Source organism: Strix aluco, chromosome 5 (assembly GCF_031877795.1).
Source record: "Strix aluco isolate bStrAlu1 chromosome 5, bStrAlu1.hap1, whole genome shotgun sequence".
Taxonomy (NCBI): domain Eukaryota; kingdom Metazoa; phylum Chordata; class Aves; order Strigiformes; family Strigidae; genus Strix; species Strix aluco.
Window position 1 is genome coordinate 47,722,500 of NC_133935.1, and position 25,041 is coordinate 47,747,540.

Consider the following 25,041-nt stretch of genomic DNA (forward strand, 5'->3'; position numbering starts at 1 on the left):
TTGTGGAAAGTCTAAATTGCATTTAACAAATCCCAAAAGGTAAGTATGACAGGGAACCATTATCATGAACAAAATCCTGCTAGAGGACTCCCAATTAATACAGATTTGTCTGTGATGGCTCTAAGTTACTTCAGAATCTCCAAAAAGCTGAATTTGTCTGTACTGCACAGTAATAGTATCACAAACCCACCATAACCTGTATCAATCAGAAAAAACATATTGACTTCAAACATAAGATGATTGCTTCAAAAGAATTCAAAAAAACCCGATGAAATTTATAAATTAAAATTAATCCCAAATGCTATCCATAGCTTATCTGTTTACATGGGTTAAAAAAGCCTTATTTTACCATTTGATCCATGTATGATACAAAGCACCAAAAGGCATCTACTTCATTCTCCATAACATACAAGAGAGGTGAAAGCAAGTCACTCATTCCCTGGACATAACCTTGATAGAGAAAAAGGGGAAAAAAAAGTCAAATAGGAATTTAAACTCAGCAGTTACACAGTACTTTTTCAAGTATGTTGAATGACCGAGTGAAACAAATGTTTGCATTCCAAGTTTGTGCAGATACTATCATTTTCCAACTCAACCACCAGTAAAGGCATTTTTGTATTAATAATAACCAACATCCAGCAGATCTAACAAGATTTAACAGCAGTTTCTGCCAGTCTAAAAAGAACATAAAACAAATGTGTTGTTTTTGTAGTTGTTAAAATACGTGCAAACTGAGCTGGCACCAGAATAAATTTTTAGTAAAAAAAGTTCCAATTTAGAGCTCAGAAGCATGTATTGATATTTTTTAAATGATTAAATATATAAACTTGCACCATCACAAATACAGACTCATATTTATTTTCCTCTCCACCTGTAAGTGGTTGCTTTCTTCCATACTTTAAAATCTTTTAACGTCTTCCCACTCCCCCCTCGCCAACTGAAGATTTTCTTTTCAAATAGATTTGAAGAGATGTTGAGTTTCAATTCCAGGAAAACATATGGTGCAATAGCTTTTACAAAGAAAATTTCACACTTAACGTTTCTTTTTTCCGGCACTGAATATCCTTTAAGGATTCCTCTATTTAGGGAAGTAGAGACTGTTCTGCTTGGATGGTATTTTAAATACTTTAAAGCCTAAGACCACCTATGTAAGCAAGCAGCCAACAACAACAAAGACTACTACCTATCAAACTACAGAAGGCTATTAACAACAAAGTATTGCTTATGAGAAGCATGAAAGAAACACGTATCTAGACCTGATTCAGGAAACTGCCTTTAGGTTTCTGTGCCCAGAAACGGTGAATCAAGTTCATATGCCCTAAAAAGTACTCACATGCCTTATAAGAAAAGCTTACATTTAACTGGAGAATAAAACAGCCATTTTTAGAGCATATCATTTTTACAAATAGCTAGAAAATTTAGTGGTATACAAAACATTTTCAAGAGTTTATAGCTTTCTAATGCTTCTTCCAGCTTCCTCATTTGTAATTAACAGCCCAATTAAGAAGAATAGAGGACAAGGATTTTTAGAGCCCTTCTTCCCAACTCTTCCAACTACCTTACCACGGATGCTCAAATCAGCCTATCTACCTCCCTAAGTAAGGGAGAACATGATTTATGTGTACGTCTATCATCAGTTATTGGTTTGACATGACATTCCTCAGACTCAAGCTTGGCTGATTCCATTTCTTAATGATGTAATTGTAACTGAATAACTGAAAAAGAGGATTGGAGTCAATGACTGAAAATATAGAGCCTGCTTCTTATCAGAAGAAAAACAGAACAAGGAACAGAAAATGGGTAAATATTTAAAAGGTCAAAAGAAAAAATTATTCCCTAAACATTTAATACTATAGCCAATTTAAAATACATCCTGAGAAAGTTCTGTTCAAGACAGTTTAAAAGTCTCTTAAAGAATAAAACCAGTCTCATTAATGCAGACTTGAGGAATTCATTCAGAAAAATGTTGTATTAACAGCTGTTCTGTCCCCTCCCCTGTCCAGCAGTTTGTGGCATTATTCAGACCTCTACACAGCTGCTGACGAAGGATTAAGAGCAGTTTTGTACCAATATCTAAGTAGCTTAGGAGCCTTACACAGATACAATATCAAATGTACTATATTTCCATTATTCTTGCTTGTTTATAAAACAGAACTTACCCACTGCATACATTTAAGCCATCTAAACAATGTTTTTAATAGAGTGGGTGGTGAATGTGCTTTAACTTCGCTTATATGTCACTGTGCATTAATGAGGATTGAAGGTGGAAAGATGTGAAACAGACCTACATGTTTAAACAGTCTCTACCAGTTTTAGTTTTTCCCTTGTTTTTCAAGCCAAAGATCAAGTCTCTCTAGAGACTTGACAGAAAGAACAAAAGCTGGCAAGTACTCCAACTCTGCAGCAAGTTTACCAGTGATTAAAGATTCATTCCTACTTTTTGCCTTCAAAATCTGGCACAAAGTGGGCTTTTAGAATCCCAACACTTTTCTGAGACTAAATACAAAAAAACCCACCCAAGTAGACAACAGCCAAATGTCATGCCAGGGGTGGAGGGAGGAACCAGCTAGAATTATCTTTTCCCTCCATCTCTTCCAATGCAATTAACAAAAGCAATGGCTTAGACATCTCATATACACTGTGATTAACACAAGACATTATACGCTCTTCCTTCTGCAACAGATGCATACACTAAAGTGTAATTTTTGACAGACTGTTAAGTGTACTCCTCAAGAACCAGCTTTTAAAGTATTCATAAGAACACTCATGTTTACAAACAGCTGGTTCAGCATGCTGAACTTTAATTACAGCAGTGGCAGCTGGTTTATCATTTTTATTGATATATCAGTCTTAAAAATGGATATTACACTCAAGTTCCAAAGACCTAAACCCATTTAAAACTCCGAAAAGTAAACTTGCATTAATTCTAAAAAAAAAAAAACAAAAACTCACCCAAAAACCCCAAACAAACCCAACAACAACAAAAAAACCAATCAAAAACACAACAGTAAGGCTATGGTGAAGACAAAGTGCCACTTCATTCCCAATCCCACCTCAGCTGACGAATTCAGATGCCTGTGATAATCATCAGATAGAAGAGAGGAAGAAATAGGATGAGAAAGTGAACAAAGTTATCTACATTATTAAAATATAAATCTTGACATTTACAAAAAGCATTGTAATCAATACAAGTTCAGGTGTATTAACAGGCTTTAACACAAACAAAGCCACATATCAGAAACTTAAAAGGTTTTTACATTCAGAGGAACACAACTTACCTAAGTCAAAGTCATACATGCAATAGGTCATCAAAATATCATGAAGTAAAATCAATCCTGGATTATCTTCACCTTCGTAGAATTTATTTGTTCTATCTGTCCTGTTTACATCTTTTTCTAAGAAAACAGTCCAGATTTAAAAACATTTTCAAAACAAGTTCTACAAAGCCAGCATCAAATGAATTCAGAGTGTTTAAGCTGCTTTTTTCCTCAAACACTGTCACAAAGCTTTGAAGTGCTTAAGACAACTGCATAACTGAATGTCATTTCAAAATGAATAATATTTTAAAAGAAAGAAAATCCTTCCTGTCTGCAATAAAAGGATTTGTGTATAGACAGATTTCAAAGCTTTTTGCCTTATTTTTTGTTAATACTTTTTATGGAAAAATTCCTGATTATAATTCAGTGAAAATGTTTTAACACTTACAGGGATTAAGAACAATTTTATGTGAGTCAGCTATGCAATGCCGTTTATACTTATGCAATGCAGCATAAGCCATAGTAGGAGAGTTACCACATGATCAGCTCAAAGACACTGTTGTAGTTCACAGCAGCATGCTTATAAATTCAGTTTAACAAGTTCCTGTAACTCATAGTGAGCTGAAACTGCCTGTTTCAACACGCAGTTTTCATGCCTCAAACACACCAAGCACACAGTATACTGTTTAATAATGTGAAATTCAAGATTGATGTATTGAAATAAGTAAAATTTTGAGTGCACTTCAATAAAAGGAGTATTTTGTAGTTTTGGACCTATTTGCAACATAAACCTAATATTGCCATTTACATTTTAAACACTTAAAAAGGAATAGAACTGCTTCAACAGAGACAAAACTTCAGCCTCTTCTGAACTCCGAGTATTTTTTTCTTCCTGTTAACACACATACTCTCTAAAAAGGAAGTTTACTAATCTACTAAAATTAAACTTTCTTAAACCTTTCAGCTTGCCTGTTGAATAACTGGCTGAAATAAGTTTAGTCCATATTGCAGAATAACACAAAAATCTTATCCTGTCTCCTGAAATAACTTTAGCAAACCCAAACATTGGTGCCCGAATCTCACTACCAAAGAGATACAGGATACAAAGGATACAAACTGCTAATAGCAGAACTTGATGAAATTTTTAAAAGTAGGTATAAAAACCCTCAAGTCAGAATGCACATATACAAATCCCTGTAAGAAATTTTAAAATATAAACAGAACACATTTTCAGATTTTTATTCTACATCACTATTTTAATGACACTCCCAGTGAAATTACATAATGAAATAAAGAGCCTTTTGGTATTAAGTAAAGGAAGTTAAATCCAGCCATTCTGTAACACTAACACATAAAGCTCTGAATTATTACTCTGGTTAAGAGAGTTTTAGTATTGAGTATATAACAAAGTTTAGACACCTCTGAAAACAGCAACATGTTCTTAGTGATTCTTCACGTAGGTTACTCAAAAGGTTACATTTTTTCAACTTCATACTGAATTGTAAAAGTGTGTGAATTTGTACACTTAGGTATGTTTCTAAATCTAAACTTACCTATAAGACTCCGGTAATCTCTTAATCTTGAGTTTCGTTTTTCCTGTTCCTCACTGACAGATTTCCACTGCAGTTTCATCCTGAAATATTCATCCCTGCAGAAGAAAGATAATTTTGAAACCAAAACATGCTCAATTATTAAATCTCTTCCTTTTTTATTTAAGCATTCATTCATTCCATTTGTTCTTTGTCATAATGGGATAACACCATCCTTGTTTATATATTTTTACTTTAGTATAACAATCATTTTTAAGAACATCTCACACGCTTCTTTGCATTCAACAATCCTTAGCAGCTGTCCTTCAAGCTTCCAAAATGCTTTCTACATCGCTATATGCCTTAAGAAAAAAGCAGCTTTTAAATTTATTTTGTAACAAAACCCCCACTGTACTCACGTTTTCCTTTTTTGTAGATGTGCTCTTTCTTCTTTAGTGCTATTCCAAGGAAAATACCCCAAAAGAAATTTCCATGCCTCTTTTCTTAAAGTATGGCAGAGACCCTAGGGAAAAATGGATATGAAACATTAACAAAAATATTATCTCAATTTTGTGAGGAAATGTTCCTATAGTGATACAACACTTCTTAAAGTAACAACTTATAAAAATTCTCTTTTAAGGAAGCTTATTTTTACGCTGAAGCCAAATCTTATCTGCTAACTAGGTATCACACTTGAAGGAAACAGGAGGAAGAGAATATGCTTAAACAGAAAAGTGCAGAAGCACTGGATTCATCCTCACAGGATAAAAAAGAAACTCTACAAAAGATTTTTCTTCCTATCTTTTTGCTTCACTGCTGGAAATCATAACCTTCTGGGCATCAGAGAAGCTTTAAAATGCAAAAAAGTACCTTTAAAACTTATATATTTAAATATCCTGCTGTTTAACTGCCAAACTTCTGGTCTCACCACAAACTGATCTTGAGGACTAGACTTCTATTTATTTATTTATTTTTAATAAATATTTTCATCTAACAAGACATGGCCAACATGCAGATGAATCTTCCAAGCAATTAAAAATACTAGCATCCATTCAAGGACACCACTTGTCAGAAATCTTTGTAAGTAATGCTCATCATTTGTAGATGACAAATGTACTAGGTGAATCATATCCCACTCTCATCAAAAGAGTTTCTTTCAACCCCAGCAGTATAGTCATGAAAATAAGGCACTTTTGCTGTCAGATTCCCCAGTTTACCAGACCAAGGCCAGCTTGATTCCTCACTATATTTCTTCATTTACCATTAGATTAAGGCAAGGAAGATGGTGCAGCAAATAGCATCAACCACTGCAAAAACAAGTAGCAACTGGAACTTTTCCAGTAACAGGCAAACAGTTTAAGAGAGGCATTTTAACTTTTTTCTTTTTTTTCTTTAATGAGCATCTGCACTTAATGTACTGGAAGTTATTGGTATCTTGAGTCATAAATAACACCAAGTGCTCACTCCTCTGGCAACGGAGAACAGAAATGACAGGGTAATGGGCTACTGGAAGAAAAGGATTGTAGTAATTCTCATTGCAGAAGTGTCCTTAATTGGGCACCTCAGGCACAGGTATATTAAAGAACAGTCACAAAAACTGAAAAGGCCCTCAGTTCCACTCTACCCCCTTCACAGTACATTACTTATTATGCATAGGTCTTTAAAGAAAAGGTAATATCAATGTTATCATCCTCTACTTCTGCTCACACTCCAAGAATGCAAGACTGCATGTTTGCAAACATGCATAAACAGGTACACAGAGAATGCATTAAGGCAGCTGGATTCCCACCAAAAAAAAGAAATACTAAAGTAACATTAGGTAGAACAGCTACAGGACATAACTAAAGCTTTCAAAATTTCCATCACTGAGACTAAATTCACATTCATATTGGAAAAACCCTCAGTCCAATAAAAAATATCAGAAAAAGTGTTTAGGACTGCTCTGATGAAGGCCAAATCCAGGCAAACTGCTGGGCAAAGAAGAGAAGCTTTTGTTGGAGAAGGGTAAGAAAAAACCCTCAAAAAGAAAATAATAAACCCGATACCCTAACACTGAAGCACTGGTGTTCTCCTGAAAGGCACTTTGATTTCTCTTCTTTATCATGTAAGCCTTTGTGTTTTCAACTCATTCACTTAAACCAGACACCACACGATCTCTCCCCTTGTAGAGCACCTTGTCTGTTTGCAAGACTGCTGAGGTATTTGATTAGCATGAAATCATGCTTTATGAAGCTTCTCCAATAATACTGACTGTCTCATGCTCAAAGTCCTGCATGAAGCATTACAAGTATACTGAAAACAGCATAAACATGGTTTGGGAAGGAAAGAAAGAGGCAACCAGAATCAAGCCATAGGTCTTGCTGACTTTAGAAAAACAAGTTACCCCTTTGAATATCAATTGCTTTATGTAGTCGACATTTAAAATTCTTCCTTCAGAATCCATATTCTTAGCCCATTCTTCAGCTGACACAGGCTCTCTTCTACTAACTTCAGGCTGTTTTCCTAGATCAATCTGAAAAACATGCAAATACGTTTTATGAATCCCAGTGAAGTGCTTCAGTAGTTTTAAACAACTGCACAAACAGTACTACGGCTGCCAGTTTCTTATATTCAGTGCAATTACATTTTCACATGTGAATACCTCAGTTAGCAACTAAGGATCTAAGGCTGTGACCATGTTAGCAAGTAGTGTGGACCAACACAAGCAGATCTTTAGAGCAAGACACTCTGTGCTGAAGATCTGGGTACAGACGTCAATATTTCAGATTTTAGAGGAGGATCTATGTGTGTGTCTTAAATAACCTTCTACCCTCACAAATACCTGAGCTAGCTCCCCATAGTCTAAAAGCCTCTATGCAACTGGAAGTGTATTAGGTACGTGCAATACAGCAAACAAGGACAATAGGGAACTTCACTGCAAAAGCACATTCCTGATACACATTAGTGCATCTTAAGAGAGAACTGAAAAATGACTTGGGTTCAGAGATGCCATGCCCCCACAGACCGCACAGTGTGACTGAAAGATCAATTTAAGTACATCACTCCTTAAAAAAAAAAAAAGCCAAGATTGTATGTGCTTTCAGAACTCCTAACACCCACCAAAGTTTCACGGTTTGTGGTTAGTCTCTCTCAATTCCCAAACTGCATGTTTAAACACAGCAGAAATCAGCAGACAGCAACTCCTTACTTTCTAAAAATATTCTGATGATGGCAACCACCAAGTCAATTTGTGTTTCAACTCTTTAGAAGTCTAAGGCATTTGCCAGATTAAGACATACAGATCAGTGTTGTTTTCAGTATGTAGCATTTGTTATACTTTTTCTCACTGATAAATTAACCAATTAAGTGCTAAGCAGTAAATTCTTAGAATTACATAGTTCATACAGCTACTGCTAAGATATTAACACTATTTTGAACTCAAGTAAAAAATAACATTCAAAACAGTTTAACACTCTAAAAACATGTCAGCCTTAGACAGTAGTCACAAGCATTTAAAAATAAACTTCTACCTATCTGTAAGACACCAACAGGAGCCCAAAGTGATTCATAATCCCATTACAAGTTCATTCTAGCTTTGGTTCAAGTCATACATAAATCTGTACACTTATACAACCTAGACATTAATCATCCTATTAAATACTTTGTTTTAATTTTTGGCCCTCGTAAATCAAACCAAAATGTTAAAGTGATTAGCCAAGAAAGTTGGTCGTTAACCTGCATACCCCACTTTTACTTAACATAGCTCTATCTGACCACAGAAGAAACACTAAACATGAAACGGGTCACTTTTCAGGGTAGTGAGCCTAAGATAATGATAATCACCATTCCAGTACTGACGAACTTACTTGCAAAGCAAAATTCATATTGGCACGCATAAAAACAACATTTTCTAGAAGAGGCTGATGATCTTACTCTCATGAACAAATGGTAGGGCAGCATACGCCACAATCGCCAAACATAAACAGTGTAACTCACTGAGCTTCAAGTCCTACCTTGCCTTTAAAGGTGTGCATAATAAGAATCAATGCATCTGTATCATATTCATTTACACACTCACTCGTGTAATGACTTCAAATCCTGGTTCTTCCTGCTGGTTTATCTTCAGCCCTGGAATAGCATCATTGAGAAAGTCTGCCATTTCTGATGGTGGACGCCTTTGACTTGAAGGGTCACTTAAACGGAAACTGTCAAAAATATAGTTTGTGACTTTGGAAAATCTTCCCATTGTTACTGTGTATGGATCTTTCTTCAATTTCTGTGTTATAACAAGGAAAACAAGTAACATACAAAAAACCACAGATTATTTGGAATTCTTGTACTCAAAGAAAGCAAAACAACAGGAAAGGTAGTGTAGGTCTCAAAGTCACTGGAGTTTCATGTATCAGTAGTTTCATACAGTACATTCACTATATGATTTAAAAAAGATATCTTAAGTATTACGATAATACTACTGATTGATTTGAAAGATTGGATAGCAGTGTGCTTAGTAAGCTTGACCTACATATAGAAGTTTTACTTTCCAGTGATTAATGCCACAAAACATCTTCCTTATTACTTGCTTCTCTACCTTAATAGAAAAAACACATCTTGAATCATCACGTACTCTGCTAGGAATCTCACACAAAACTTGATTTAACAACTAAGTCCAGAAACTAATGTAATTCACTCAAAGTTTTTCTTTAATTAAAGAAATCAGTAGGTCAAAACTCTGGCCTCATTCAAGTAACTGGAAATTTTGCTGCTGACTTTCACAAGTCCACAAACCCCACCAAATGATAAGCAGTTTTAGCATAAAAAACACACCTCTTTTAGGCAATATTGTGCTCTTTGCTGCTCTATTTCCAGCATCCCTTCCAAAGTGTCAGAAAATATTAAGGAAAAGAATATTTAGTTGAGGAAAATTTAGAAAATCCTAATTAATATGTTTTGGTAACTCCTAAAATTTTTCGTTCTTCCCCTTTCTAAAATTATCTGTACCCAAATGTATAGAATCACAGACAACATTAACATGAATAGGTTTGAAATGGTACCATGGGGAAGTTAAGAATTATTAGAACACAGAAAGCAACTGATAAGTAAGTGTACTTTCTACAGTAAGCATTTGTTTTAGGATACAATCAATGCTTCTACAATGGCAATGATTCAGGGAATATTTGTGTGACACGGTAGAGAGGGGTTTTTTAATAAAGGTCTTCAGAATAAAAAATTCAAAGATAATACGTACTTGTAATAAGCCATATGATGGTTCATCAAAGAGATTTTCAAAAGATTGGGACAGAGACTTGTTCTGAGAATTCACAAGAAGAATCCGTTTATCCTGTGGAGATCTGCAATAAAATTTAAAAAGGGTTTCTATAAGTACCACCAGTTTTCCCTGAAAATATTTTAGAATGTTTATTGGTTTTTAAAGTCACATTTCAGGTTTTGTGCAAAGAAGACAGGTTTGATGCAAGATCACTCTTAGTTCTTGGCACAAGTTCACAAGCTAACACACTACAAAACAGGACTTTAATTTTTCAAAATACTAGTCATCATCATCATACTCATTCTGAATTGTACTCTTTCATTCTCTGAAAAAAATCATCATGCTTTTGAAAATTTTTTGAGAAATTACTCTGGAAGGTACCTTTTGTCACCCACATGTAAATAAAGTTTTCTTCAACTATAGTTTTCTGTATGTGAAAACGGACAAAAAAAAAAGAGGTGACACAGCAAAGAAAGTTTAGTGAGACATGGTCAACCTCAACACAATATACACTGACACTCCCTTAACATAACAGGGGAAGTGAAAAGAGCCTGTGTCACCACATACAGTTAAGGAATTCTGTCTACCAATTAGTAAATCTTATATTATGACACCCTGTAAAACATTACATAAAGGAATACAAACTGCTTTTCAATATATGAAAGCACATTAACAAATTTCTAACCAACAGTATTACAACAGCTACTGTCAGAAATATTCTAAGATTTATACTGATAGGAGCTTAAAAAACACCATAGCCATCGTATTGTGAAACAGAACCATCTCAGTACAGCCCTGCAAATGTATTCCTGTGGAGACTCCAACAGCTAAGTGAACACAAACCTGATCTGGCCTAACTCACTGTATTTGTACACTCTCATTCTTCAATGTAACATTTGCTTCTCTGAAGGCTTGCACAGGCATAAGAAAACAGTAACAACGAAGACAGTGGAACTGTGCTGCTCCTAGTATTTAATCTGTCCTTTTGCTCTCACTCCCTCTCCTGCAACATCCCATCTTCTCCCCTCCTCCAGCACAGCTACCCCATCAATTCATTAACCAGCTCCTGAACCACCAATTTGCAGCTCAGTATGTGACAGAAAACAGCCCAGAAGCCAGGCTGACTTTCAAGCCTCAGAGTTGGTAGCTAAGCAGAAGAAAGCCAAGCACTTTGCCATCTGACTCTCATACATCACACACATTTATAAAGATACCTCTCTACTGCTCTCTCCCAAAGTTTAAATCCACTACTTCTAGTCTTTGAAAGAAAAATTACTTTTATTTTTATTAGCACCTGCATCACCTACCGTGTTATTAAAGTCAAAGATAAGAACTTTAATATGCCTTATCTCTCTTCCATTCCAACAGGACAGAACACTGTTAACACTGACGGATATGAAATGCAACAAGAGATCTCATTTTGAGACAGCCAGATACCACAGTCATAGTTTTGAGGCAGCAACGGTTAATGAAGCTCACTTGGCTTTTGTTAAAAACCAGTACAAGGGCAAAGGCTGAGTCATGTATTATGTTTTCCTTAACTAAAAGAACAAAAACTTTATACCATATCTCCATTTTAATTAAACATTCTCTCTGGACAGCCAGTTGGGTATCAGCAGCTACTTGAGTAATCTTCAAAACAAATTTGTGAGCTAGTCACTTTATTACACTTACTCAAAATCTTGCAAGTTAGAAAGTGTCGTCTGTACACACTGTGTTTTCTCAATATTAGACTGGTGCCACCAAACCAGGAAGCACATAATCTTTAAAGCAACAAATTACAAACATTTTGTTCAAGTTTAGCCACTTCACACACACTGATTTCAGCAATGACGTGACATTTTATAAGAAATGGTGTTAGAGAAGGGCAAAAACTTTTGAGGTTACAGGAATAGAGGGAAAAAATACCTATGAAAGATATTTTAAAGAAAAGCTAAACTTTCTGCCTTAACATCAAGATCCCATGTATTATAAACTAGAGGTTGGGATAACAAGTAATTATGCTGCCAAGTATTTCCTTGTGGCATCCAGAAAGCTGAGTAAACATCTTTTCCTAAAAGAGGTTGTGAGCTTAGATACATCATGTACCAAAGCATAAATAACCATTAGGAAAGAGAAATGTACAGACTGAAATCTGCCATTTCCACAACTTATGCAGCATATTTGTTCTTTTCTCTTTCCTTAAGAATAAAAAAATCATCACAATTCATGACTAGAACACAGAAAAGAATTTGGTGCCAGAAGCAGACCTTAACTGGAAGAGAAGAATCTAAGTAAGAAAACTAAAACTGGAAGTTCCTGCTCAGCTCAATGCTTAACTTCATTCAATTTTAATTTCCATAGCTGCCTCAACTTTCTGCTTTAAAGTTCCTAAAGTATCTGCTGTTGCATTCATCAACACTTAGAACTATTTAAGGTAGCAATACTATGCAGCTCAGCACATCCAGAATGTTTGAACATCACAAGTTTCCCTGTCTTACTTTAGCAGGGAACTCCATCTGGTAAGCATTCCTGGACATCCCAGTGCACAGCTACTGGGTCAGACTGCACAAATCCTACACCACTGCCTTCTTTTCAAAACAGACACGAGGACATGACTGCCTCTCTTCGTAGAGCTTCTTCCCCCTCTGACAGCTACTGTTTTGCACTGTCCCAAGAGGAATGCCACATCACCTGGCAAGAGGCTAGAAAGGACAAGAACTAAGAATCCACTAGATCAAATAAATTAAGTGCCCACTCACTCACTGCAAGCTATCTGAAAGACACACTGTTTGAAACAGGAACCAAAATCACTACCTATTTCATTTTCATTCAGTGACTCGCCAATAAGCACTACTTTTACATAGCAATGTGAAGTATAATTATTTGCAGCACATGACTCATCAAAACCGGAAATAATGCCTGTTAGTAACACAAACTGTCTACATTATGCACAGTAACAAACTGACAACTAAATGCTGGACAGAACCTAGATGTCTGACTTACAGGAGGTTAACTGTCCAACTTCATAACATGGTCTAAGGTATTCCAGCATGTTAGTTCAGGTACCTGTTTCTTTTAAAAAAATTTTCAACTGTGAAGTCAAAAGATACAAAAAATTTCCTGAATATAAAAAACCGAAATAACTTGTTACATAGCAGAGCATTATCTTCCTGTAAATATTTTACGCTTTTGAGCAAAAATATGAAATATAAAATAAGCTTGGTCTAGGTGTCTCAACATTAAATACACGGAACTCCAAAAAAATTAATGCAAGCATAGCTACAGATCTGTAGTTGCAGTACTGCATTTTAGTTATCAACTGTCTTGTTGCTTATTGCACAGAGATACACATATATATATTCAAATAATAAGCTTTTTAAATAAAAAACCAGCAGCATTAACTCATCAGTTTTAGATGGCTTTTGTTAAAGCCTCAAGTGGACTATCTGGAAAGAAGGCATAAGGGAAAATATTCATCTAAAATTTTAAAGTTTCTAGTTGACAGTTAATCACAAGAACAAAGTTTTGATTAAGTCAATGCAAACCAGTTTGCTACACTGTCAAATGTACTCTCTCTATGCCTCCTTAGAACTTGGTCCTGTTGTTAAATACATTATGGGAATTAGTTCGAAAATTTGAAATAAATTGCTGCAGTACACAGGCAACAGATCACATAGATGGACTATAAGGCTTTCAGCAACTCACCATACAACACAGGTGTTTTTCTGGTGTTTTCTACATCGGTTGCCTCAAAAATCTGCCCTAGCCTAACAGCAACTAATCCAAAAATATCCACAAATAAGTAAACACAGAACACTACGCTCAAAAAGGAAAAATTTCATTGTGGGGGAGGAGGGGAGGGAGGCAAGGGGATGGCAGGCCAACAATAATCCCCTGTGCCTGCAGAAGTAGGGAAATTACAAAAAGAAATGAAAGGAGGTTTAAGGAAGAACTCGAAGGGAACATAGAAAAAAAAACCTCAGGATTTAAGATGAAGTTGTTATCCAGGATTTCCTAATCTACAGTTGTACCAGGAACATCTTACACCTTTATCTTGTCCCCCTAATAGCCTCTCCATTGGTCTTGAATTTTCCCCTTAAAAAGCTTGCATACAATGCTACAGCCAGTACCATTTCACCAACAGGTCACACTGACCATGCTACTTTCTCCAAGCAGTTGACTTCTGCTTATCACCGACTCCAACACCACATCTTGAGAGAAGTGGTTCATGAAGGATTTGACTTTACACTGAGCATTGATGAGAAGCTTCTGTACCCGCTAGAGGGAGCTACTGACGTATTACAGAGCTAATAACACTTCAACCAATTCTAAACTATTTCATTAATAGATCCACAATTTTAAAACTTCAGTCTACATCCCAATGTGTATGTGAAATTACAGTTTCAGACACCTTGAAACTTGATTCTACCAATAAACAAGGGAAGAGAAAATACATCAGGAAGCATTAATCTGAAATTCATTACAGAATTTAAAAAGTAAACAATAATCCATATTTTAAATCAGAACTAAGAGTTGTCTGATACTTACTCATTTAGCACAACATGCTTTTCAAGGCATTTAATCAATAGTTTGCTATCTCCATGATGAAAGTGAAGAGCTGGAAGCTTCACATCATCCTTCAGACAGAACACCAAATAAGACCATCCCATGCCTTCTTTGTTTTGTTTGATTGATTTCAGATCTGTCAAACTGAACAGGAAGGACCACTTGCTTTCTCCATTTGCATGAGTTGTAGCATCTTAAAAACAAAATTACCACATGATTTTAGTTTGACTTCTAGTGTTAGCAATTACAAATGCATTGTATCTGTCACTGTTCCTAAAAAAACCCCAAATCACAAAACCCAGCATTGGTTCTGATAATAAAATGTGTACCATAACTACTGTAACTACTACTCTTGGATTTCTCTTTGTGCTTCCTCATCTTCTACAGACTTCTAAAATAATGAGGAAGTCCATTAGGCTGCTCCCCTAAAGCTCTGCCTACAGTTTAAGTGATCCAGCAGTTAAATGTTTAATTGCTGCACCAAATTTCAGCAAGCTGAATCCCACCAGCATCCCCACCGTGCAGTACTACTTAAACAAACTAAATGTGATATACACTACAATACTGGAGGCCATATATTGCACACAGTATTAGCCATGTGTTGCAAGACTGCTACCACGATAAGGGTGAAGCAATTCAAAGTCTCCCCATCCATCACCCTCTCCCAGGCTGTGCAAGCATGTATGTACCCTGGGCATGACTGTATACATTCCAAGAGGAGGGATTACATTTTACTTCACCAGAGGACACAAAATTGCCAGCATGCCTGGAGGGAATCTGGCACGCCCCCTGGCCCATCCCCATCAAATTACAGCAACTGGGACAAGAAGTGGTGAAGGGCATAATGCAAGTCAGTAGTGCTCACTGACACTCCTTTCTTTGGATGAAGATGTACTCCAACGCCTGAAGATGAAAGATCAATACAAACCACTGATGTAATAAACCACCCTATGCCAGACAGAGATGCTGGTTTTAGCTTTGTATCACGATAGCACTAAAAACTCTCACAGTACTCTAGAAGCAAGGACTGTGCTTTACCCTAAACCATTCATAATCTTAAATCCAAACCCTGCACTCATACATGACATTTAAAACCATCACAGATATGATGAAACAAGCACAATGGTCCCCAGTTATAGGCTGAGAAATAATACAGGGAAAACAAGTATTATAAAGATAAATACTAGGGGAGAATCAGAGAAAAAAAAAAAGATGACTTGAGAATCATTGTCCTTTCTCCTCCACTTTTTTTTTTTTCCACAACATCTCTACTGAGACACTGTTACAAAAATGATGTAACTATAAAATTATTTTGCTGAAGGACATCATATAAAAAAAGACCTATGTACCACATAACTGTACATTCCATCTCCCCCTGCTGTTGCAGTATGGAAAGGCATTTTAGTAAACCACTTATTTTTTTCATTTTCCTTTCTAACACAACATCTAGTTCAAATTCCATTTGTATAAAAGAATGCAAGAGGCTAATGCAGATAAAACTGTGACATCATCTAATGATCGTCACAGCAAGAAGTTAGATTTAGCATTTATTTTCAATAGAATTCTCTAGTAATTTAAAGAAAAAAAATAGATTGGAGGCAGACGGCAGCTATTCCATTCTGAATTTTTTCCACACCCAGAGATTCACCTCTTACCACAAACAACTCCCATCTTTTCAATTCCTTACAAAATCCATTTTACTCATCTAAAAGGCAATTCTTCAGTTACAAGTTACCATGAGGAAAAAACAAAACAAAAAACCCCACAATTATTTTCTAAGTACCTCCATTTGAATGAGGTTTCTTTTTAAAGGAGACTGTGGTGACCATGTCCCATTCTGCTTCATAACTGCTTGGACGGTCTGCTCCTCGGGAACATTTTTCTTTAGGAGTTTGAGTCCACTCCACAACAGAACTGGAATCCTGAGTTAAAAAAAAAAAAAAAAAAGAGCGACTATCAAAAGACACAAGGCATGAAAATTGAGCTAGTTTCTCAGATTCAACAAAAAGAATAAGTATCTTAATTTTCACAGATTAAAAGAATCTGTACTATTAAATCCTAAGAAACCTGATACAGTTCAACACAGGAAATTTAGATTTATGACTAATACTAAGAAAAGAAGTTTTACTTAATAAATTCAACATGGTACTAAAATAACCTAGCCTCTCTTACAGACACCACCAACATAACAAATTTTTTATTTAAATGTAAAACTTAAATACTTCTTCTTTAGTCACATCCCCTTAACACTGCTTAAATACCACATATGACTACATCTTGGAACCCCCATAGACTTCTATTTTTATTTTGCATTAGAACAGTACACCTCTCTGTTTTGAGTCTAATTATGAAGAGTGAATCATCAGACTACAACATAGTAGATGCAGGGGGACTGGTCATCATGATACGCTTACACTCATTTGGTCTTTACTATTCATACAGATAGTCCCCTTCTATTTTATATATGAACCAAGTAAAAACTAAATACAGTCACCTACGCATGTATCCAAATAACCTGAACTGGGCTGAAGTCCATAAATATAATTCCTACACGTAGCTATTAATAACAACGATAATCACATAAATAGATTTTGCATCCAGTTATGAGATCACCTATGCATAAATTAACACAAAATAAAATCTCTGGAGAAACAGAATGGAGAACACCGATAACTAACAAATATACCTTTCCAGCACAGAGGATATTAGAAGTATCCAAAGTATCATCCAGTGGTCTCCAGTCTACTATTACTTCATTTTCCTACAATACAATCATAAAAAATTTCAATACTACACAACAAAGTACACACCTCCCTATTTGCTCACGGTATAATTGTGGTACAACTTACACGTATATATAAATGATGCAGACGATGTGAAACATTATGTGATGTTTGTTCATTTACAAAATCCTATATTTAAAAAGACATTTAAGACTTGCCAAACACATTATATGCTTTGCCAACAAATATATGAAGTTTCCATAACTGTATTATGCAAATACCTTTTCTATGACACGTAATACTCCTGATATTAAGCTGTCCTGGTCATCATTTTTGCCGCAGGATGAATGAATGAAAACTCCTTCTTGCTCATATAAAACCTATAACAAAATGGGTATTGAAATAAAAAGAAACAAGATTTTAAAATTGTTTCTCTTTCCTGTGGTACTCGTCATCATTTTGACTCACCTATGTAAGTTGAAGTGAACACCTCTACCTTGTTAGGGGCTTTGTTACCTTTCCTTCCTCCCTACCCTCAAGATCTCAGACTTTCACTTAAATCAAGAAACAATAGAAAATGGAACTTGTTAAACTTAACTCTCTAAGCAACATACTATTAATACTTCACCAGTAAATCACAAAAATGCATTCAGTATGTAGTACTTTTCAAATCAGCAGGCAAAGGTTCATATGGAAATACCACACAGCTTTTAAAACATTAAAAGGCTTTCTTACATGGCCTGCTTTTCCTCCACTTGCCATTTAAGCATGTTGACATTATAACCTTAATTTAAATTAAAACTGGGCAGTCTAGTGTACAACAGATGAACTCCACAGAAATAAAAAAATTGCAGCTTTAGATTAAATAATGGCCCAATCCTACATTCAGGGTGAATGGCAAAGGTTCCATTTCAAAGGTAGAATATGTGACAGTCAGATGAAAGGCTTGCAGGAGTACACACTGCCCACGTAACTTTTGCATTTAAGCATTTATAAAACTCTTCAGTGTTCTGATCATGCTTTAAAAAAAAAAAAAAAAAAGAGAACTCATCTGTCAAAATTCAGCAGGCTTCTTTAAAGCTACACACACTCTTAAAACAACTCTATAAACAATGTAAACAGTTTTAAACCACTCTCTAAATGAGTGAAAAGTCCCTAACTTAGATTTTGTGTAAGTGAAATATGTCAAATAGTAACAGTAAAATTTTAACAACCATGTTAATTTTTAAACCAGGCTGCAAACACTGCCTTAAGAAATACATATTTTTAAAAGCAAAACCTAATAATTCTTAACTAATCAGAGACACATATGATATTTTAACATCAGAGAAATATAATTATCTCTTTTTCTCAACTTACCCGCTTTTCAGGTTTTTAAAATCATCATATTTGCATCAGGTCAGTAAACTAGAAGTTTAGCTTAACTAGCCAGACAAGAATACAGAGCTTAAAAACAGCAATGAAATTCAGTTAACTCGTCCTTTCTGTGTAGATTTACTACTTAAATTTCTCTTCCCTTTACACAAGCAACAAATTTCTCAAGTGTCCCGTTTAATCACAGAAATATCACTTGGAAGAAACCTCTAGAGGTCACTTAGTATAACCTCCCTCTTGAAGGATTATTAGCATGAAGTTACCTTTCAAATACTGGAAGCCTTCTTTCCTCTTCTCTGTTACAGTCTTTTTCTCAAAGCTATCCTTCTTCTCTATTACAGCTTTTTCTATCAAAGAAGATCATCCCTCTATTTCTACCAATACCTCTTTTTAAATTCAGTCCCTATTTAAACAAGGCAACTTTGGAATTTATTTGAATTTTATCTTCTAGCTATTTGGACCTGATCTATCACCACAACTAGTCAGAAGTATAAACCAAAGTGATCAATCATTGGGACACCTGTTCCAGAAGAAACTATTTGCATCAGAGTTATACTGGTAGAAGCAGCTGTCCATCAATAATGTTAGTATCACAAAGTATACCTTCTCAACCTAAAAGGTATGCAATTTAATAATTGTTTTTATTATTTTCTATTCATTCATCTCAGAAGGACAAATGTCTCCCTTCACTGTGTCCTGGTTTCAGCTGGGGTACAGCTAGGGTTTTTTTCCTCCTTAGTAGCTAGAATAGTGCTGTGGTTTGGATTCAGTATGGGATTTGATATGAGAAGAATATTGATAATGTACTCATGGTTTTAGTTGCTGCTAAGAAATCAAGGACTTTTCAGCTTCCCATGCTAGTGCATAGGGACACAAGAAGCTGGGAGGGAGCACAGCCAAAGCAACGGACCCGAACTCGCCAATGGAATATTCCGTATCGTATAATGTCATCCTCAGTATATACATGAAAGTTGATCGGGAAGCTCACTCCAGCTTCCAGGATTGTGGTTTCAGGATTGTCTCTTCTCTGGGATCACTAGCCAGGAATGGGCTGGGCACTGGTCAACAGGTGGTGAGCAATCACACTGTGTGTGCATTACCCGTTTGTATTTTCTATTAATACTATTATTATTATTGTTTTAATTTTATTTCAATTATTAAATTGTTTTTATCTCAATCTATGAGTCTACCTTACCCCTCCAACTCTCCCCCCCGTTCCCCAGGGGTGGGGGAGGGTGAGCAAGTGGCTGCGTGGCTTTTGGTTGCCAGCCGGGTTTAAACCACAACACACAGAAGAAAACATGTTCCCAATGCCACAGTTGTCACGCAACTGAAAAATTCTACATTGCTTTTCATAACAGATCCAGGTCCCTGCCCCGTGCTCCACCAAAATAGGTGATAAAACCAAAGAAGCAAGAGCATGCTCAAAAGTTTGGAGGGCATCTGTAAAACAGTGGAGTTACCACAATGCAGCTTATTTCCCTCCTACTGTTACTCAAGAGAAAAACTTCTCCAAGCTTCTGGGATTTGTTCTTATCCAACAAGAGATACAATCTTGCAGTTATTTTTTCCAACTGTTATACAGTATTTCATACAACTGAGCATTAAAAGTGCAATTTTTTTAGTATCATCAAAGAAAAATGTTGTCACACGTAGATGAGAGTCTAGACGATATAATAACGTAACTAATTTGAAGAAAGGTATACCATTAATCTTACAAAGTATTATCTAGGAAGTGCTTTAACACTGCGAAACATTTTGGAAGTTACCATCTTTGAATTATCTGAAATATTAAGCTGCTCTGTTCAGCAGTACTTTGTAAGATAACTCCATAACTGAATTTGAATAAGCTGGTTTTGAGAATATGGTTTTATAGTGGTAGCACCTGAAGATCAGCTACACTGGGCAGACTATATTTCACACAATGTTCTTAGCAAGTTGAAAATTCAAAAATGCTACTAAGTATTCTTATAGCACCTTACAGTAAAATGTAGTTTGTGATAGATTTTTGTTTTCTGGTATTATACCACCAGCAAGCTATTAGCCAATTCAAAGAGGGAAAGTAACATTAAATTACACATACAAGTAATAAGTACTAAGGAAAGTATCAAACTGAAAGACAGTATACCAATAGTTAAATTTGAATAAAAAACCATCCATCAGTAGACAACTGCTGTAACACTGTACATCTCAACCCCACACACCATGTGGCCCAAAGGCGCCTCCGCAGCCCAACAGTCAGGCAAATGCCTGGTCAGTCAGCACGCATGGACCTCTCAAGCAGCCAGGAAAACAGACATTTCAAAACCAGGCAATAGCAGCATATGCTGCTGCTTGCCTAAACAGTAGGTTACTGCAGGACATGTAAAATGAGTATCTTGAAATAACATGTGGGAGAACAGCAAATGTTGGAGGACGATCAGAAGCATCATTAAAACACTAAGGACTTGTGTAAGGTGTGAACGCAAAATCTATGTAGTGAGATCCTGGTACGTATGTAGACAGTAGAACGAACCAGATATGAGCAGGGCAGGACAATGAGACCGTTTCCCCCTTACTAGCAGTTAAATTAACTATACCCCTCCCCAAATCCAACCAAAAGCTGCATCAGTATTACCTGTCAACACACCCTACATAGGAAAGCAACCCACTCTCCTTTAAACCTTGATAACTTTTTGCCTTCAATAATGGACGTCTGTGATATAGAAAGGCCACATTATCCACTGTGTGAAAGAATTCAAGAGTTTTAAAGAACGTCATCTGTTCAATTATGCTTCTTGTATTAAGAGACAGGAAAACACGCTACTGGCTCACCTTGGTTTTGTACTATTCATTATTGGTCTCTTTTTCAAAGGTGAGAAGTAGGTAAAGTCAAGCTCAATCCTTAATTTTCATGAGTAGAGCCATCGCTCTTCTTCTAGGTCTACACAACATCAATAAACCCATTATGAAAAAAAGACAAGTTCCATGTTAATAAGTGCACACCACAGGTGACTAAGTAAGTTGCCATGTCACTAGGATTTTTATCAAAACCCAAAGTATTGCTCACCCCGATATTATAGCCCTTCCACCCATCCACCCAGTAAGAATCCTGTGCTCTGCACAGTCAACCCACTGGTCATGGAAATAGAACCCTAGGGAAAAAAAGCAGTGTATGTTGCTTAGACGCTTGCAGCTAAAGAAGTTGTCCAGCCATGAAAGGCCTAACTACAGATTTAAACAATGGTTGGTTTGTTTTCTTCTATACCTATTTACAAACATCTGTTGAACTGTCCACAGACATGCATGTTCCTCAGGTTTAGATGTTATTACATACATGAAAGCCAGACCCAGCCGGTCCCACAACAAAAACACAAATGAAAAAAGAACAGAAGAGTGTTTGTCAAAAGCACACACCAACACAACCAAAGCAAATGAAGATGTAATCTTGACAGGAGCTCAAGAACTTTGAAAATTACTCAAATTTTAATCCTGTCTTGTAGCTAGCTGTACATGTATCAGAATTACTCAAAAGGTTTTCAGCCATCTTACTAGTTTAAAGCTAGTTCTAAGCAAAACAGTTCCCAGATTTATCCATCTGTGGCATCCTTAAGTTCCCTGAAGGCTTCAAATCATAAGCATGACTACCTAAGGAAATTTATCACTGTAAAAGCACTCAGTAGACAACTTTTTTCTATAAATGATTGAGAAAGTAGAGAAAAAGTTTGTATGATTTAAGTATTACTTTTTAACAAACTTACTTAAAATTTTAAGTTTTAAATAATATGTACCCGAGAAGCTTATGTTCATAGGTCTTTCCCGCTTGTCAAGCAAGACCACACTTGCCATCTGCAAGCATGACTTACACCATGTTTATTGTTCCAGTTCTATAGAATGAAAACTAGATCCGTTGCCTATTTGATTCAGAATCCTACAAAAGATAGAAATTGATGCAAGAGTTTCTAAATGCTGCTAAGCCACCTTGACCTGTTTTGTTGGGTTTTTTTTTTTTTTTCCCCATAGGTGCTACGGAAGTCAAAAGCAAATTCACAATTCATTCTAATCAGTCATTAAAGCGCTGTGCTACACAGAGACAGCAGCTATTCTATCTCATATACTGACACAGGGTCTGTAAAAACAGGGAACCACAGCACAAAATTCAGGAAAACTGCATGAAACCATAGTTGTCTACCCACCTACTATAAAAAACAAAGGAAAGCCACTGGACGTAGGCTCAGTTTACATGTCATGGCATATGCTAGTTAAGGTTCTGGAAAACTAACTGTTCAAGTATTTATATTCCATGTCCAGCAGAAAATAACTTTCTGAAGTCCCACGGTTGTCCCAGTAACATTTTCTCAGAAATAAATTCTATCATTCTTAATACTCTAAGGACACATCATGGACAATTTGTATCTCCAGCTCATTGCACTGCTTACAATGAGCAGTCAAGAGGCAATGTTTGTAGCTTTTTATTGCCAGGGCATACATGAGCAGGCAGACTTCAGCATACCTCATACATCAACAATCACAATATATGCAAGAACACAAGCAAAGTTTTGGGATCAAATGCTTGCCATTTGATGGCAATTTATGGCCCTGTGCTACTTGCTAGTGAAAGACGACAACACTGCACATAAAGACAAGGGGGTGAAGGCAACAAAAAAGGAGAGCTAGGATCCCGGGCTACCACAGAACAGGGTGGTCCTGCCCTCCTCCCCCATATATTTCCCACCCTGCCTGTGCTGGGCACCTAAGTACTAGCTGATGTCACGTGCACTGACTATTCATACCATATACACTTGTTCTTACCCCTGTCACATGCTAACAACCTGCCAAACGCAGGACATTTGAGAGAATGAAGCAGCACTGCAACTCTCTCAGCTAGTTAGTTAGCCCCATCCTTCAGACACTTCATACTCTCTCCCTGTGTTCTTATCCATCTCACTCTCCTTTTCTGTCAGAGAGTACAGCTCGGGACCAGCACTGCTCTGTCAAGTTGCCATCCAGCTTCTCATGACAGACGCAGCTTGCAGCACTTCTACAGTGAATCAGCCACTGCTCTGGAGTCATCAACTAATTATGGCCCCGTGCAAATCCTGATTCTAACAACTTTTCAATAGCAGTTACTTCCTTTTTGCCTCATATTAGAGAATCAGGTGGATCCTCACTGTGGATTCAACAGTTAAAGCAGCAAGCAGGCATGCTCAGAAAGTGACTGACTAAGAAAGTCTGTATGCTCCACAGACTACAAATTAAGAAAAAATGGGTCTGTCCGCAAACATTAACAACAGATATAGCAGCTGTGCAGCATCTTATTTTCAGATTCTGACAGAAGGTAAACAGAAAACATGCAGCACAGTAAGGAAACAACTCCAGACCAATAAAATAAATTCAATTTAGGCATTGGTTGTCCTGAGAGACCTTACAACCACAAAAGAAAGTAACTTAGTTTAGAGCTGTGCTTTAAGTTAGAAGAACTATAACTGGATTTTAAAATCTGCATCATGTTGCTTTCATTTCCATCTCCCTCTCTGGAATAGCTGAGGTTTCCCCAGAGCTTATTCACACATCCGCTGTTAAAACTGCCACTGGACATGTCACAAGTACCTACCTACATCAATAGTCTGCTTTCAATGACCAGATACCAGCACACTGGAGTGCTCTGCAAAGCATCGAGCTAACATTACTTGACCAACATGTGATCTGCTCCACAGAAGATATGCTACAACTTCTGGCATTTGAATTTTAGTAAAAATATAAAGCCATAATCTTATATGTCTTTTGTTTGCTGAGCCTACAGCTCAACCTTTATCCTATGACACTAAAACTTCATGTCCTGCTAGTCTTAAAAGAGTAAAAGTCTTACAAACACCAAGTTTCTAAGGGGAGCAGGGGGGAATCCAACAAATATTTTTCATGTTGTGACAAATATGAGAAAGCTCGCAACACCAGGAACTACACATAAGAAAGGTTTCCTGCTTGACAACAGTAAGTTTTTCAAGTTCTGTTGAAGTGCACCGAAGAGTTCCTGAACCACAAAGTATTTCTTCGACTTATGCAACAATAGTGGGATATCAGTGAAAATACGAGTCTCTTCAGGGTACCAAAAATAAAACCTTGAGGTGGCAACACACTATTTCTACTGTGAACACTTCTGCAAGAGAAATCCTTAATGAACAGAAAACAGGAAGAATACACAGAAATTTCAGAGTTATCAGCGAACTGCTTTGCATTCAAGCATAAAAAAACTTAACTAAATTCAAAAGAGGCGAAGGCAGGTAAAGGCTTCTGTTCACAAAGAAAACCTATGAAGTACAATATATTCAGGAAGAATTATGATTCTGTACGCAGCTGATGAAAAAGGCTGAAGAAGTTATAATGAC

The 25,041-nt window shown here is 36.4% G+C and overlaps 1 protein-coding gene across 1 annotated transcript in view; it reads right to left on the reverse strand.

Moving 5' to 3' along the window:
• TBC1D15 (TBC1 domain family member 15) overlaps window positions 1–25,041 on the reverse strand; it is a 36,203-nt gene that overhangs the window by 7,487 nt on the left and 3,675 nt on the right. Inside the window, exons 2-12 of the mRNA XM_074827230.1 lie at window positions 17,584–17,682; window positions 17,266–17,340; window positions 16,363–16,501; window positions 14,562–14,772; window positions 10,011–10,113; window positions 8,844–9,041; window positions 7,170–7,298; window positions 5,206–5,309; window positions 4,811–4,905; window positions 3,279–3,395; window positions 350–450 (exon numbers count right to left, since the gene is read on the reverse strand). Of these exons, the coding sequence (XP_074683331.1) occupies window positions 350–450; window positions 3,279–3,395; window positions 4,811–4,905; window positions 5,206–5,309; window positions 7,170–7,298; window positions 8,844–9,041; window positions 10,011–10,113; window positions 14,562–14,772; window positions 16,363–16,501; window positions 17,266–17,340; window positions 17,584–17,682 (1,371 nt within the window). The remainder of the gene's footprint in view (window positions 1–349; window positions 451–3,278; window positions 3,396–4,810; window positions 4,906–5,205; window positions 5,310–7,169; window positions 7,299–8,843; window positions 9,042–10,010; window positions 10,114–14,561; window positions 14,773–16,362; window positions 16,502–17,265; window positions 17,341–17,583; window positions 17,683–25,041) is intronic.